This window comes from Pleurodeles waltl, chromosome 6, assembly GCF_031143425.1.
Source record: "Pleurodeles waltl isolate 20211129_DDA chromosome 6, aPleWal1.hap1.20221129, whole genome shotgun sequence".
Lineage (NCBI taxonomy): Eukaryota > Metazoa > Chordata > Amphibia > Caudata > Salamandridae > Pleurodeles > Pleurodeles waltl.
The window spans coordinates 999,489,805-999,503,690 of record NC_090445.1 but is presented as its reverse complement, the minus strand read 5'-3'; the positions used below and the strand labels follow the sequence as shown (position 1 = coordinate 999,503,690).

At 41.9% G+C, this 13,886-nt stretch overlaps 1 protein-coding gene across 6 annotated transcripts in view; it reads left to right on the top strand.

Annotated features, from left to right (window-relative positions):
- The window catches only part of ATAD1 (ATPase family AAA domain containing 1), a 221,841-nt gene that overhangs the window by 31,507 nt on the left and 176,448 nt on the right, over window positions 1–13,886 (top strand). For all 6 annotated transcript variants that reach the window (XM_069239895.1, XM_069239891.1, XM_069239894.1 and 3 more), the window contains exons 3-5: window positions 6,079–6,177; window positions 10,256–10,376; window positions 12,087–12,287. In XM_069239895.1, the coding sequence (XP_069095996.1) occupies window positions 6,079–6,177; window positions 10,256–10,376; window positions 12,087–12,287 (421 nt within the window). The remainder of the gene's footprint in view (window positions 1–6,078; window positions 6,178–10,255; window positions 10,377–12,086; window positions 12,288–13,886) is intronic.

Sequence of the window (13,886 nt, the reverse complement as noted above, 5' to 3'; positions counted from 1 at the left end):
GCTTGTCTCCAATCACACAACAGTACACGCAGCCTTGTCCACCGCAAGCATGCACAAGTTGGAATGAAAACAGTGCCAAGGTGCTGGTGACGGTGTATTCCGCCATCCTTTTAGCGAATAAAAGATGACAGAAAGGTCAAGAGAGAAATGCAAGGGTCCCACACCCTTGCTTTCCTGCCCTGAGGCAGGGTGCGGCTGTATGGGATTAGAACCTGTAGAACCCGGACCAGATCCGTGGCGGGTGACACACAGGTAATGCAACAATGGTGAACAGTGCACTCAATCACATATAGGATAATATGACAACAATATGACAAAAACAGGTGCTTGCCCTAAGTGATGGTCGTGCCTTCTACCCTTTTGTGCTGGTGCGTGGTGACAGCAGAGTGTGGTGCACAGGCAGACCCTGTCAGTTGTAGTAATCAGTCACTGTAATGGTATTGGCGTGTACTTCTCCTGAGTTCTGGTAGAATAGAAGCTTAAGTCAATCAGTTAATACACGTCAGTACACCCCTTTTATTTTATGTCAGTATGTCCACCAGGAACCCACACTCCTACCTCACTATATTCTCACTACTGTCCTAACACAGAAGTCATGCACATCGTAGATTCCTCCAACACCCCTTTCTTACACCTCATCCAGTCATCCCACTCAACTCCTCATGTAACCAGCAGGAAAAACTATAAATCAATTTGACACCCCCATTGAGCACAACACTTCAACGCTATCAGAGCAGAAAAATATGCAATAACACGGCACTGCCTGCCTGCTCCACTGGAGTGGACAACTACCACTCGATAATCGCTGGGCACCACCTGCCCATACTGCTGGGGTGGACAACTACCACCCCCTCCGGCCAGAGTATTCTTCCCCAGCCCCTCTGGCTGGGAAATGCCGCACCAACCCTTTCCGGTTGGAAGCTGTGGCCACACAGCGCCTCCCGCTGTCTACCGAGACCATACCATCAACAGTCTCACACATGTAACCTCGCTGGATAAAGAGAAACCCTTGGCTGATATTTACAGCAACTACTGAACCATGAATTCGTTAGGCACTGAAAACAAAAGAGTGAAGGAAATGGCGCAATAAGACCGCATGCAGTGTACAACTATAGGCCACCATCTGAATGTGTGAACGAGGTACTGTAGAGGAGCCTGGAATAATGGGGACAGGAACATCAGAATGCCAGCGTAAACAAAGAAAAAACATGACAAGAAAGAACAGCAGGCTAATAGGTATAGCATATATTACAACTATCCATAACTCCATTGAGAAATGCAGACATCAAAATGGATCCAGGAGAATGTGATTCCACACTGGAAGCCGATAGGGGGCTGAGCGCAAGAGAAATACATCGCCCAGCAGCCCATAGCCTGAGGTTGGTTCCCCCACCCAGAGCAGATACCCAGTGGCACCTGGCTCTTTATTTAGCTGTGCTCTACCGCAGCACGGTACTCTCAGCGGGACACTTCTAAGCCAATAGAGGGGGCCGGGCACCAGAGAACTACATCGCCCAGCAGCCCAGAGCCTGAGGTTGGTCCGCCTCCCAGAGCAGATGCCTGGAGGAGCCTGACTTGTTTTCTCATGGCCCTCTCCTGCATTGGGTGACGCGCATGGGCTGCACGCGGGGCAAGACCTGGCCTGTCTGTGGCCAGACAAGGCTGGTCGGCCCCTGTGAGTGAATGCACAGTGGTGGATTTGGTGATAAATGTAATTCCTTTATTTGGCGTGGACTGTGGCTAAGCACAAAGGGACAGAAGGCTTGATTGGCCTGTGTAAACCTACCTGTATTGACACAATGCTAGAGTGGGTCATTGCAGTAGTGTCAGCAGAATTTACTTAACTGAAAGGAGCATGTCTCTAGGCCAAAGGGGTGGATGAGAGAAAGGGGTAAGAGGCGTTGGCTTAGCTGAAGTCGGTGCAGCCAGGGGCCTGGGGAAGGATGTTAAGAGGGGTTTGGGGGGTCGGTACGGGCTTTGTGTGATAGCCCAGGAAGTAGAGAAATTGGCCCTCTTTGAGGCCCCTGAAGACATTAAAAAGAAGGATGTTAAGTGAGTTAAGAAGCAATTTATGGTAAGGGCCAAAGCATTAAGAGAGGGAGAGGAGCTCCTAAAGACGAGGCAAAGTTGTATGTTATCTCAAACGGGTATAGGCATGATGGCTTACCTGGAAGTAGTGAATTCTCCCCATCACCATTTTCTTTTAACTCGGTTCGTATGAAATCTCCTGCCCTGGCTGTTCGCAGATCCTGTGTTGACTTTTTGATAACTATTTTCTTTTTTCGCGCAGCATTTCATGAGCGTTTGCATGTTTTAAAGCTGTCCCTCCTTGCATACTCTCTTCCCCCTTTTTCCCCCCCCCCACCACTCTCTATGGCTTCTGTAAGGCATTTTGTGAATTCTGCTGTCAGGTGTGTGTGTGTGTGTGCGTTTATGCATGAAAGTGCATGTTTTATTTAGAGGTTGCTTTTCAAGCAGTGTGCTTCACCTGCTGCCATAGCATGCCTTCCACTGGAATGCCAGAAGCTGTCAATTTATTTTCACAACAACTAAGATTTGCAGTTCAGTTAGGTTGTGAAGAGAGCATGGTGTTATCTTTACAGCATGCTAGCAAACATCTGTGACACATTTGCTGCTTGACCACAGGTCTGAACAGACAGTAGAATATATAAATTGTCCCAATGTTTGCTGGTAATGAAATTTGCTAAACCAACACAAAAGAAAGCACCTGAGCACGCTTTTAATTTATTTGGGAAATCTACTAGTACTTTGCAGTGATTAAAAAGTCAATTTAGTTTTCTGTTCTGATGCCTTTATGTTGGATGTTTAACGTACTGTGAAGACGCATCCATTTGATTTCTTGGAGTATGCTTTCCACTATGTACAACACTTTAGCATAAGTTGGATAACTCAGTTACTTTTCATTTATTGTTCAGCAAAGGAATATGCCGAGCATTGCCCTTCTACATGTAATACAATATTTGTATAAATGCATATAATTTCGTTTTCATTATGCTAGCTTCTTTCCCAATGCACGCAATGTTGCACATGTGCTTTTTGTTAAAGAAACAATAAAAAAATGCTTCTTTCACAGTTGGCTTTAGACCCCTCATGGATGGGAGGCCATGCAAACGTGTATGTTCTTCTTAATAAAACCCACATGAATTGGATTTGGAACCCTATATAGACTAGTACTTGTTGTAGGCTGCCTGTGATGGAGCCAGCCAGCTCACTGATCATATCTGCCTCAGGTCTCTATGAATGGTTATTGCGCTGTATGCCTTTATTAAGCACACCTTACCCATGGAGATAACTTTGCCACGCAGGGTAGGAACATCTAAGGTAACAATTTCATCTTTGAAGTTATTTTTTATGGGTGCGGGAACACTCATCCCCCACCTCCATCCACCCTTTTAAAAAAAAAAACATTTTATATATATATTTTTTTTTTTTGAATGGAGCGCTCTATTTAACAATTGTTATATTGGGTATTACAGCAGTGCAGCAAGTGCTTTATCAGTTGATATATAATTAAGATTCGTTTTTTTATTTTTGCTAATTGAAGGAGCCAAGCAAGAGGACTTAATTTCCCATCACCCATCAGCACAGGGAGTGGCATCACTGGATCTCCCATCATCTACCTGCATATGAAGTGTTGGCACTGAATTTCTCATCTTCCATCTGGATAGGAAGTGACATTACTGGTTTCCCAAAAAACAGAGGAGGGACTGAGAGCGCTTATAGGACCAGCATACGGGCCCCAATTACATTATGTATTGTACAAAGTAGTATGCGGTTCCTCTAGAGTCTTGAAAAAGAGAGCGAGGAGGGCAAAGGAAAATTAGAACAGTTCACAGCTGTGAACTTGGGTCGGGGAATCTGATGGTTCAGAAGCAAGACCCCTAACACACCCAGATGGGTGTCGTTCTTCATCATTGGGCAGCTCCTTGTTGGACCAGCGCTACAAATCCCCACAGGCCCCTCGGGGTGACCCTTTGTTGGATTTCTTTTAAAATAGGACTCCGTTGTGAAGTGTAGAAGGAGGTAGTCTCATCGTAAATTGGTGTGAGAATTAAAAATTATAGGTGTTGAGGTAAACTTTAGCAAAGGGGTCCTGTTATGATTAAAAGACAAATGGCTGAATCTAAAGATAATGATCAGATACTGCTCACCAGCACCATCAGATCACCAGACATTACTGTCCTCTCCTGTGCTGATGACACCCAGCTTGTCCTCCCCGCGACGTAGAAGAGAAGCACCACCAGAACCAACTTCATCAACTGCATGACTATATTTGCAGACTGGATGCGAATCCACTGCCTGAAGCTCAACTCCGACAAGATGGACATACTGTCTTCAGCCATCGGAGCTAGAGCCAACACCCATACCCACGAACAAAGCAAGAAGTCTGTAGATCATCCTAGACAACAAGCTCAGTATAACGGCTCAAATCAACTCGGTGTGCACCTCCTGGTTCCACATCCTATGCATGCTGCCAAACATCTTCAGATGGTTGCCTCAGAACACCAGATGGACAGTCACACAAGCACTTATTACCAGCAGGTTGAATGACGGCAACACTCTCTACTCCAGAATCTGCAAGCACAACTCCTCCACAGACTCCAGACCTTATAAAATGTAGCCGCAATACTCGCTCACGACCTTCCATGCTGCACCCACATCACATCACACCACACCCCAGGAAGCTTCAGTGGCTTCCCGTTTACAACCACAGCTAATGAAAACTTCTAAAGCACACATAAAAAGCTGTACACGATACAGGACCAGAATACCTGAACAGCTTCATACACTTTACCCAACCCACAAGACACAGATGCTCTGCCTCACTCTCAATTGCGCACACACTCCCCGCTTCATCAAAAGCAAAACAGGAGGTCACTCATTCTCCTACATCGCACCTAAGACATGGAAAGATCTCCCTCAACACATCTGAGCCTCCTTCTCGCTTATCAAGTTCCGCAGGTAGCTGAAGACCTGGCTCTTCATATAAGCAACTTGTGATGTGGTAGCGCACTGTCATTTACAGACAGTAAACTTCCAAGAAATGTCCAAAAACCTTCCCACTAACTTGCAGCTTTCCTGATAAAACAATATAGTGTATTAACAATAATCTGTGAAAATTAGGTTTCAGAACAAATACCATTTGTACATCAAAAAGAAAAGTGTTCTGAATTGTTTTTCATCCTATTAAAATATTTTTTCATCACACAAGTACAAAAAATGGTCTTTCACAGCTAATGAAATATATTTTGAAATGTTTGTTTAGTTGACTTCGATATATACATGTTGTGTGTTAGGAAAGACCTGATATCCACAGCCTTTCATTTCACACAGGTCAATCAGTTCACCTTACAAAATCCTGAAACTCTGCAGTCACAAGGAAAAGTATTTGCATTGCAAGAAGATAAACTGACTTTTGACCTCTGTCTGTGGACACAGAGCAAATGTGACAAGAATAAGATTCAAAGGCCTCTGAATTGCACTACCCACACTCTTGTTGCTTTCTTGCCCTTGTGCTTCTGCCCTCCCCACACTCCAGTCGCCCATATTCTCTCCCAGTTGTTGCTTATCCCACTCATAGTTCTTTTTTTTTAAGTTGCTTAGAGCTCTGTTTTAAAATAGTGTTTTTTGTGCTACTTTAAAAAAAAAATACTGATCCATCTAGAATCAGTAAGTAAAAAAGACAAAACAGTGCCTTTTGTAGGTATGTGCATGTGTGGCTACAAGGTGATGCAACAGTCTCATGATAAAGTCTGTTTTAATATTTGTTTGCCCTAGAGCATGGCGGCCTCAATGCTATTCAACATGTCTAAAAACATTAACAAAGCCAATAGGACTCATAGGTGAGACCTATTGGCTTTGCCAGTGCTTTTTATCCTATTGGGTGCATTATCAAACTTTAAATAATTAAATAAAGCAATACTGGATCATTATCTTGGTATTGTGTTAAATTGGTTTGCAAATTAGATAGTTTACAGATTGCTAACGCTTTTTACAGCATGCATGCTTTCTCATTAATGTGGACTTCAAATGGAATAACATTGATTTTTCTTTTAGGCTGAAAAGCTAATGAAACAAATTGGTGTGAAAAATATAAAACTTACAGAATATGAAATGAGCATTGCTGCCCATCTTGTTGACCCTCTCAATATGCAAGTAAGAGACTAGTTTGAAATTTAAAGTTAGTAACTGCTTTGTGATTATCCCTGTATGCCAAGCACACATTGTCATGCCTGCATCCACATTATAATACTATTTGTGACACTGTTCTAGCTTCACTGCTTCCAGCATAGAAAGCATACCGTTTTCACTTTGTAACAGGTGTATCCATTTATTTTGGCTTGTCTCAAAAGCACACATTGCTTTCTGCTACCTTCCGCATATCCTCATTGAAATATATAACATTGCCTGAACTCTTTATTTCTTGCTCGTTGGCAGGGCGGTATGTTTTGGTATTAAATGTGGGCTGGTTTGGCACTGCTAGGGCAGTACGCCCAGCTGCAGTGAAGCTTTCACAAGAGTGCTACAGCATTCTTAGCCCACAGGAGGCTATGCCGTTCCTTCAGCCTCCTGTCCAGCACTGTTATCCACATATGATGATGCCTCTCTTTATAGAGTAAAGATATTGAGCAAGGCCTCTTCGAATTGAGCAAGATTCCAACTGAATTCTTGTCACTTCATGGCAGAAAATGTTAATTCTTGTACCCAGAAAATATTCTGCGTTACCAAACAAGTGGTCAGTGAAAAAAAGCTATAAAAATGTATTGTAGTATTAACATTGTGATCAGTTTGTGTTTCTATGAACTATGAAAACGTCTACTTTCTCAGTCAACAGTTGTAAGACAGTTCATTTTACCAGTCTCTAAATATTAGTCCTTAAACACTGGACCCCTCCTATGGCTAGAACAGGAATGTTCTTTACATTCTGTGCACCATTCAACATCTTTAACTTACCTCTTGTTGTACAGCCCTTTTTTGTTCAAGCCTGCAATCGTTAGTGTTTTTTCCTTGTTCTGCTGCTGCAGTTTGTGAAGTGCTATTCCTATGAAAGGGAAGGGGTGGGAAATAGACCCTTGCAGTCCTGCGCCTAATTTCTCCCCCTGTATTTCAGGCCATGAATGGAATGATTCCGTAGCTGACTGTATTACATGCCATTGATTTTGATGAAATGCACATTTATCTGTCTGTATTATGTGCTGCGGATGAAAAGCACCATGTGCCAGAAAATGTCAGTACGATCCCTTAAGAACATTTAAGCAGTGTTGAATTAAACATAAAGCTAACATTTTTCTTTCAGACCCGCTGCCATATGCCTGAGTACCAAAGCAGGCCTGTCTTCATTACACCTCATGCATCTTCTTTCCACCACTCTACACTTCCATCTTTCTCATTTTTGTTTGTTTTTCATTCTTCCTTTGTCACTGTCTTCCTATCCTTATCTTCCTTCTCCACTCTCTGACCTGCCTTCACCAACTAGACCATTAGTGGAATTACAGCCATTTTGGATCAACATCAAGAGGCACACCGGAAGGCATTTCATATGGAGAACTTCGCAAGGAAGTATAGTAACCTTTTTGCCATCTTTCGAAGTCGTTTCAGCATCAGGACATTTGCCCTCATCATCAGTTTATTGTGGCACACATCCTTGTTGATTTTGAATATGCCATTAAGCCACCCTCGAGCACTGAAATAAACTGCCAAGAACATCATATTCACTCTTGAATATAATCTTTGTGTTTACCTCTACCACGTTGTTCCTTTGGAGAAATGACTCAAACTGAAGGATGTTGGAAACCTGTCACACTCCTATAGGTCTTAAGGTTTCTTCCTGTGAGATGCTCAGGTTCACTCAAAAGGAAGGCTTCTACTCCACATGACATAGAACCATCATTTTTAGGTCGAACATGCAAGAGCTCTGGCCTGTTGTAATCTATCTATGGGTTTTTAACCACCCCCATCACTATCACTCGTTCGTGGGCTTGCCTTTCAAAAAATCCTTCATCATTGGTGAATGCTTTAAGTTTGTCCCTCCTTGGGGCAGTTTTGTTACCGCCTTGGCTATTGACCCTGTTACATGGATAATTGCACGTTTGCTGATATGTTTGACTGCGATCAAACGTCTTTTTCCCTTTGAGTCTCTCCTTCATGTTCATGGTGGCCGTGACGCATTGAATCAGCTTGCTTATGTCAACTGTTTTACTTTTCATTTTCAATTTATGTGTCAAGAAAAGTCCAGTTAGGAATTTACAATGCTAATAACTCAAACGCGAGACCCATCGCGTTGCAAGTGCTTGTTCTGAGTTAGTGTCCAACATCCAAACATCATACCCTGTCCGTTGATTAGGACCCCGAGTCTCCATGTTAAACCTACTCCCCAACAACTGTGACCATGTCTCATTGTAGGGTATACCCATGGGGATATACCCAGGGACATTACCTGGTTTTATTTAGAGGATGAGTCAAATTCGATATTTCTCCGTTTCCTTCATCTGTGATTTGAGAAAGCTTTCTTCACTGATTGCCATTGAAACCACCTCGATTTTTGGTTCCTAACTTAATAAAAGTGGCATGACGAGAATTCTAGCTTCTACCATAAAAGAAGTGGAGATGTTCTTGCTGTTAATACGTTCAAGCTTTATGAAATTCATCATCTGTCCTTGAGGACCATCCATGTATGGCTGTCATTACCGCAGTGCATAAAAAGTGACTCACTGCAGCATCTCTCTAGAGAAGAAAATGGTTAGCATGTTTGGTTTGGAGATGTCTGGCACTGTAACTACTACAATGATTGCTGAAAGTGCTTTGAAAACTGGAATAAGCAGGACAGTTGTCTCTGGGAGTCCGTAAAAAGTCGTGGATGGTCTGCTCTTGAACCGAATTGATAACTTTCAGGAGAGTTTCAAAAGTGTTTATCTGAAGGCTTGTCACTGTCCAACCCAGATACTGGTGTTCAGGCATGGGTATTAGCATGTATTATACATGTTCTTGATTTCTGGTTGATTATTAAGGTTTTGAAACGTTAGGCCCAGCAAATGCTGCAATGTCTTTTTCAGGAAATATAATTGTTTGGGTCACATGCAGTGAAGTGTATTGCATGAAAGCCACAGTGGATTGTTTAAAGCTAATGCTAAAGAAAGGAATGTATTGCCACAACCATGGTCGGGTAAGCAATATCGCGATCAGAATTTTCTCTCCTTTCGTAACAACATCATCTACAGACTTGGCAGCAGACCTATCAATACGAAAAGGATCCTAAAGGAAGAGGTGGTATTGGCCAATCAGCTGTAAACCCCATGCAAGTATTAGCAAATGACAACACCTACCCCCACACACACGTTCTTAACCATCCTGCTCAGGGGAGAACTTCAGTTAGTTGTGATGATAATGATGTGACGAAACTGGCCCATATGAGTGACGGTAAGCCTTCTACCAATGTTATCATTTTTTCGCTCCATTTGGAGCCTTAAACCTCCTTTTAATTCCCCCCCCTCCCCCTGTACAAATGAATACAGTAATTTCCCTCTGCAGGCTCCATTTTTTTTTTTTTAACAAACTTTAGCTCTGCAGTCTTTTAGCTGTGATGACAGCTTGTGCTGTTTTTGTATATCCCTAACTATCAATTTACCAGTGCTGGAGAGTACAAACTCACAGCGGTTCCCTCCTAGCTTTTTGAATAGGAGCTGTAATAATAGGACATGTATGTTTTCGTTGTTCCTGTAGCAACCACAGACAACATTTTTGGATATTACGCTTGTGATGATGGGTCCATCTGTTCCACTAACAACCACCAGCTTTAAAATTACATACTTTAGTCACATGGTGATGCAATGGGGGTTTTACCCTGAACTTATGAAATGTCTCTGTAATGGGCTGGTTCCAGTGTAGGGAGGTGGTCTTTGTCGTAAGTGGTGCAACCTAAAACAGCCACAACATATAAGATTACTTGGTCAAACTTTGAAATACAAATATCTCATCCTGCTCAGTGTTATATATTAAGATGCCTTAGGTAACACTTACCTGGCTTTGAGTAGGGGAGAAGTCCCAAAATAACTTTTACATGGTGTGCAGTGTTCATTGGGTGTGGGATGTTTGCTTGATATTCATGTAATGTTTGAAGTGTGCTACCATGAGATGTGTACCCTACTCCCTTGTTGTCTATCTTTTTGTGAATAAAACAGTTATCCTCACACTGTCAAAATTAGGTTGCCAGATTGATTGCTCTCCTTTATTTCAGGTGACTTGGAATGATATTGCAGGCTTAGATGAAATTATTACTGACTTAAAAGACACAGTAATTTTACCCATTCAAAAAAAGCACTTATTTGAGAACTCCAGGCTCTTGCAACCTCCAAAGGGTAAGTAGAAGAATGTTTTGCTGTCTAAAGCACTTTTAAAGTCCAAACAAATACTAATCATGTTTGTCTTTCTGCTAAGCAATCAAAACCCATCTGATGCAGTCTTAGCATTCCCAAACTGTGGGCTGCTAAATTTCATTTAGGCTCCACAGATGGGACACAGGACTCTAAAATGCAGCCCGAGTAATTGCCAGTGACTTAATTAATTCACGCATTCCTTCGATCACTTATTGGTATTCTTTAAAATGACTAAAACCTTTAATTTACAATCTTTTGTGATTAAATATATCATCTTTAAGCTGTAAGCAAATTGATCTTCATAACATTAAATATTAATTCACAGTGATGCGTGTGAGTGAGATTTGAAAACAAATGTACAAACTGTTTTATATCTCTTTTCTATGGTGCCCTTGTAGTTTGTTGACAAATGGAAAGCAAGCCAATCTGTTTCAATGCTATCCTGTGAAGTCTGATTTCTCCCCCCCCCTTTACGTCTCTCACCCCTATATGTGCTAGTTCATAAATAATCAATAATGTGTGTACCATTATTTGGGTTTTCATGTTCAAGAAACTAGCATCCTCTTACAAAGGTCTCCCACTGGACAATTGTGCATGATTCACATGCTTTCCAGTTTGAACTAAAAAAGTCCAATAATTAGCTGCCGAAACAGCAATCAGCATTGGCACTTAAGGCTTTCCTGTTACAGTGGGGGTGTGGATAAGCTGGTGCTTTGTTCCCACCCCACGGGTACCATCTTTGATAGCCCTGCAACCCACCCAGGGTTTGTTGTCTGTACTATGCAGTCCAGTCAGCAGTAGGTGAAAAGTATTAACTCGCTGGGATAGTTTATTAAGAAAAAGTACTACAACAAAGATATACCTAATCAAAAAATGCGTACATGCTGCTATGTACTTCACGTGATATTAGAGGTGGTGCAGCTATTCTAAAAAAAAATGTACCTATGAGTGTACTTTTCAAATAAGAGAAAATGACTGTCTCCGGCAGACTTGTGGCGCTGAAAGCTTTAAAACACTTGATAAATACTGTTTTCAGAATTTGTGTAAGAAAACCGAAAACTCTAGCAATACATAATAGAACATGAAAGAGAATGCAGGGGGTGTAAAAGAGATGCTATTTTGGGCTTCATTGTGAAAGGATGCAGGGTCTGGTGCAGAGAAAGCTTCATAGTATGTTTGCCTTTGAGTCTTTCACATGCTAGCCATTAATGTGAAAACATGAAGATTAATAGTAGCACCTGTTATGTGTTACTCACACTTCTGATGGGCTGGTATAGATGGGTCAAGGTCAGTTGTGTCTTAATGGTGACTTTGAGATACTATTAGTACTGGGTCGTAGTGAATAGAATTACAGGCTGGTGTCTCTAAGAGGCCATTAAAAATTAAATCAGTACCTCTAAAACCCACCAGTGTGGAGTCTCTGGACTGCTTTTTCAGATGGGGCATTTAAAATGAGCTTGATATTTCTGAAAGCCGTCAAAGGTTGTGCATGGTCTGTCATGCCAGGTATTTGATTCCTAAATGCCAGTGGGTCTTTTGTGAAATCAATTAAACACTTGCCATGTATCTCAGACAGACAGGATTAGGGATGAGTTAATCCTGCATTGTACAAGACCATGCTGTATTTATTTATTCATTCATTTTTTGCAACATTACATGCTTGATAGTTGTGCACTGTTTGTCCTTTTTTAGGAGTTCTTTTATATGGCCCTCCAGGCTGTGGAAAAACACTAATTGCCAAAGCTACAGCCAAGGAAGCAGGTTGTCGATTTATTAACCTTCAGCCCTCTACGCTGACTGATAAATGGTATGGAGAGTCTCAGAAACTCGCTGCTGCAGTATTCTCCTTGGCTGTAAAACTTCAACCGTCCATCATCTTTATTGATGAAATAGGTAAGAACCATGGAATACTGTTCACTACAAATGTAAATGTCTGTCTTTGCACGCTTTCACTTGGGTTGTGTGGATCATAACCAGACATGTTTCATACTGCCTTTTTCTAAATCTTTGAATGGATACTGAAACCAGTGCAGTGTTGAACATCTGAGGCTCCAAAGGGTGAATTGTTTTGTTAGTCATGTCTTTGTCCTAAATTTGATGATCTAGGTTATTAAGTTCTAAACCCCATACACTGCTACATATGGGTCTTTGTGAATTGGGGAGCCCACTGTCTGGCTGATTGCTTCCAACATTTTTTTTCCAGTCCATAAGTTTATGACGGGTCCACTGTATGTGCAAAGGGGTGCCAGCTGCCTCTCGCAGCCTGCAACATAGATTGAAGATCCAGGTAAACATCATGCAGTTTCTCTGAGGTTAAATTGCCGGTCAAAGTGCTCCCAACCCAATTTCTGTTTAAAAGGCTCCCTTGAGCCAGCAAGCGGATGTGCTTTGGAGATGCACCTGTGTGCCTGTGAGTGGTACTGTGACCTGAGAGGAATTTGACATAATTTCCAGCAACCCGAGATGATTATTCTTTGCTCTCCACTGTTTCTGCTCTCTATTGATGAAGGGCTAAACCCATAAACATATGTCTAGAGACATACAGCAATGTCAGCACCAACTTTGGTGAAAAACAACAGCTATTTTTGAAGTAAGCTCTAATTGTGTACTGCATTTACCAGGATGCAAAATGGTGGATTGCGGTGTATTGGAGTCACGGCAAGAGGGTAAAGGGCATATCATTAAAATTCTGGATATTGAGATTGGGTCCTACATAACAGGTACTGTGTTGGCAAATTGGGTGTTTTGGCCTGTGTTGCATGGGGAGCCACACACTGTTCCTCAATTCCTATCTTCGTAGAACCGTGTCTATATAGGTGCAGTGCTTATGTAGTTCCCAAAATTGACCACTTCCATAATATTTTCAATTGAGTAATCTGTTTCTATGAATCATAATCACCTTACTGACTTGATGCCTTGAACATCTCAGTTGAAAGTCTAGGTGGCTTTCCCTAGATGAACTAAGTTGATTTACCCTTAGAGGTTCAGAAAAACATTTCCAATAAAGTTCCAGGGAGCTTGGAATGCATATAGTAGTCCAGGGAGTATATTTATTTTTAATTGCAGCCATTTGCCCATACATGATATATACATGTGTATCTATCTTCTGCCATAAAGCTGTGTAAGGGACCAGTTTGACGCGTCAGTTAGCCCTTAAATGCTTCACAGCTTTAGTGTCCATCCCGAAGGGCATCAACCTGCCTTAAATCCATTTGCTTCAACGAGTTAGGAGGATTGACTTATCTTCATTAACTTTATATCCTCAGTCTCTGCCATATGTGTTAATTTGTAACAAAAGGTGCATTCAGGTCCGAGAGAGAGATTATTCCCTCAGCAAAACGGGGATCTTTTGTGTCCTAGCACTAAATCTAATACCTAGCATAATCAACGATTATGAATGTCATCACTAACAGCTCCCTCAAATAGGGCAAGCAAAAGCTTTTATATAGGGCATCTCTGTCTTGTTCCCTTACATAAGTTGAATGGAGGAGA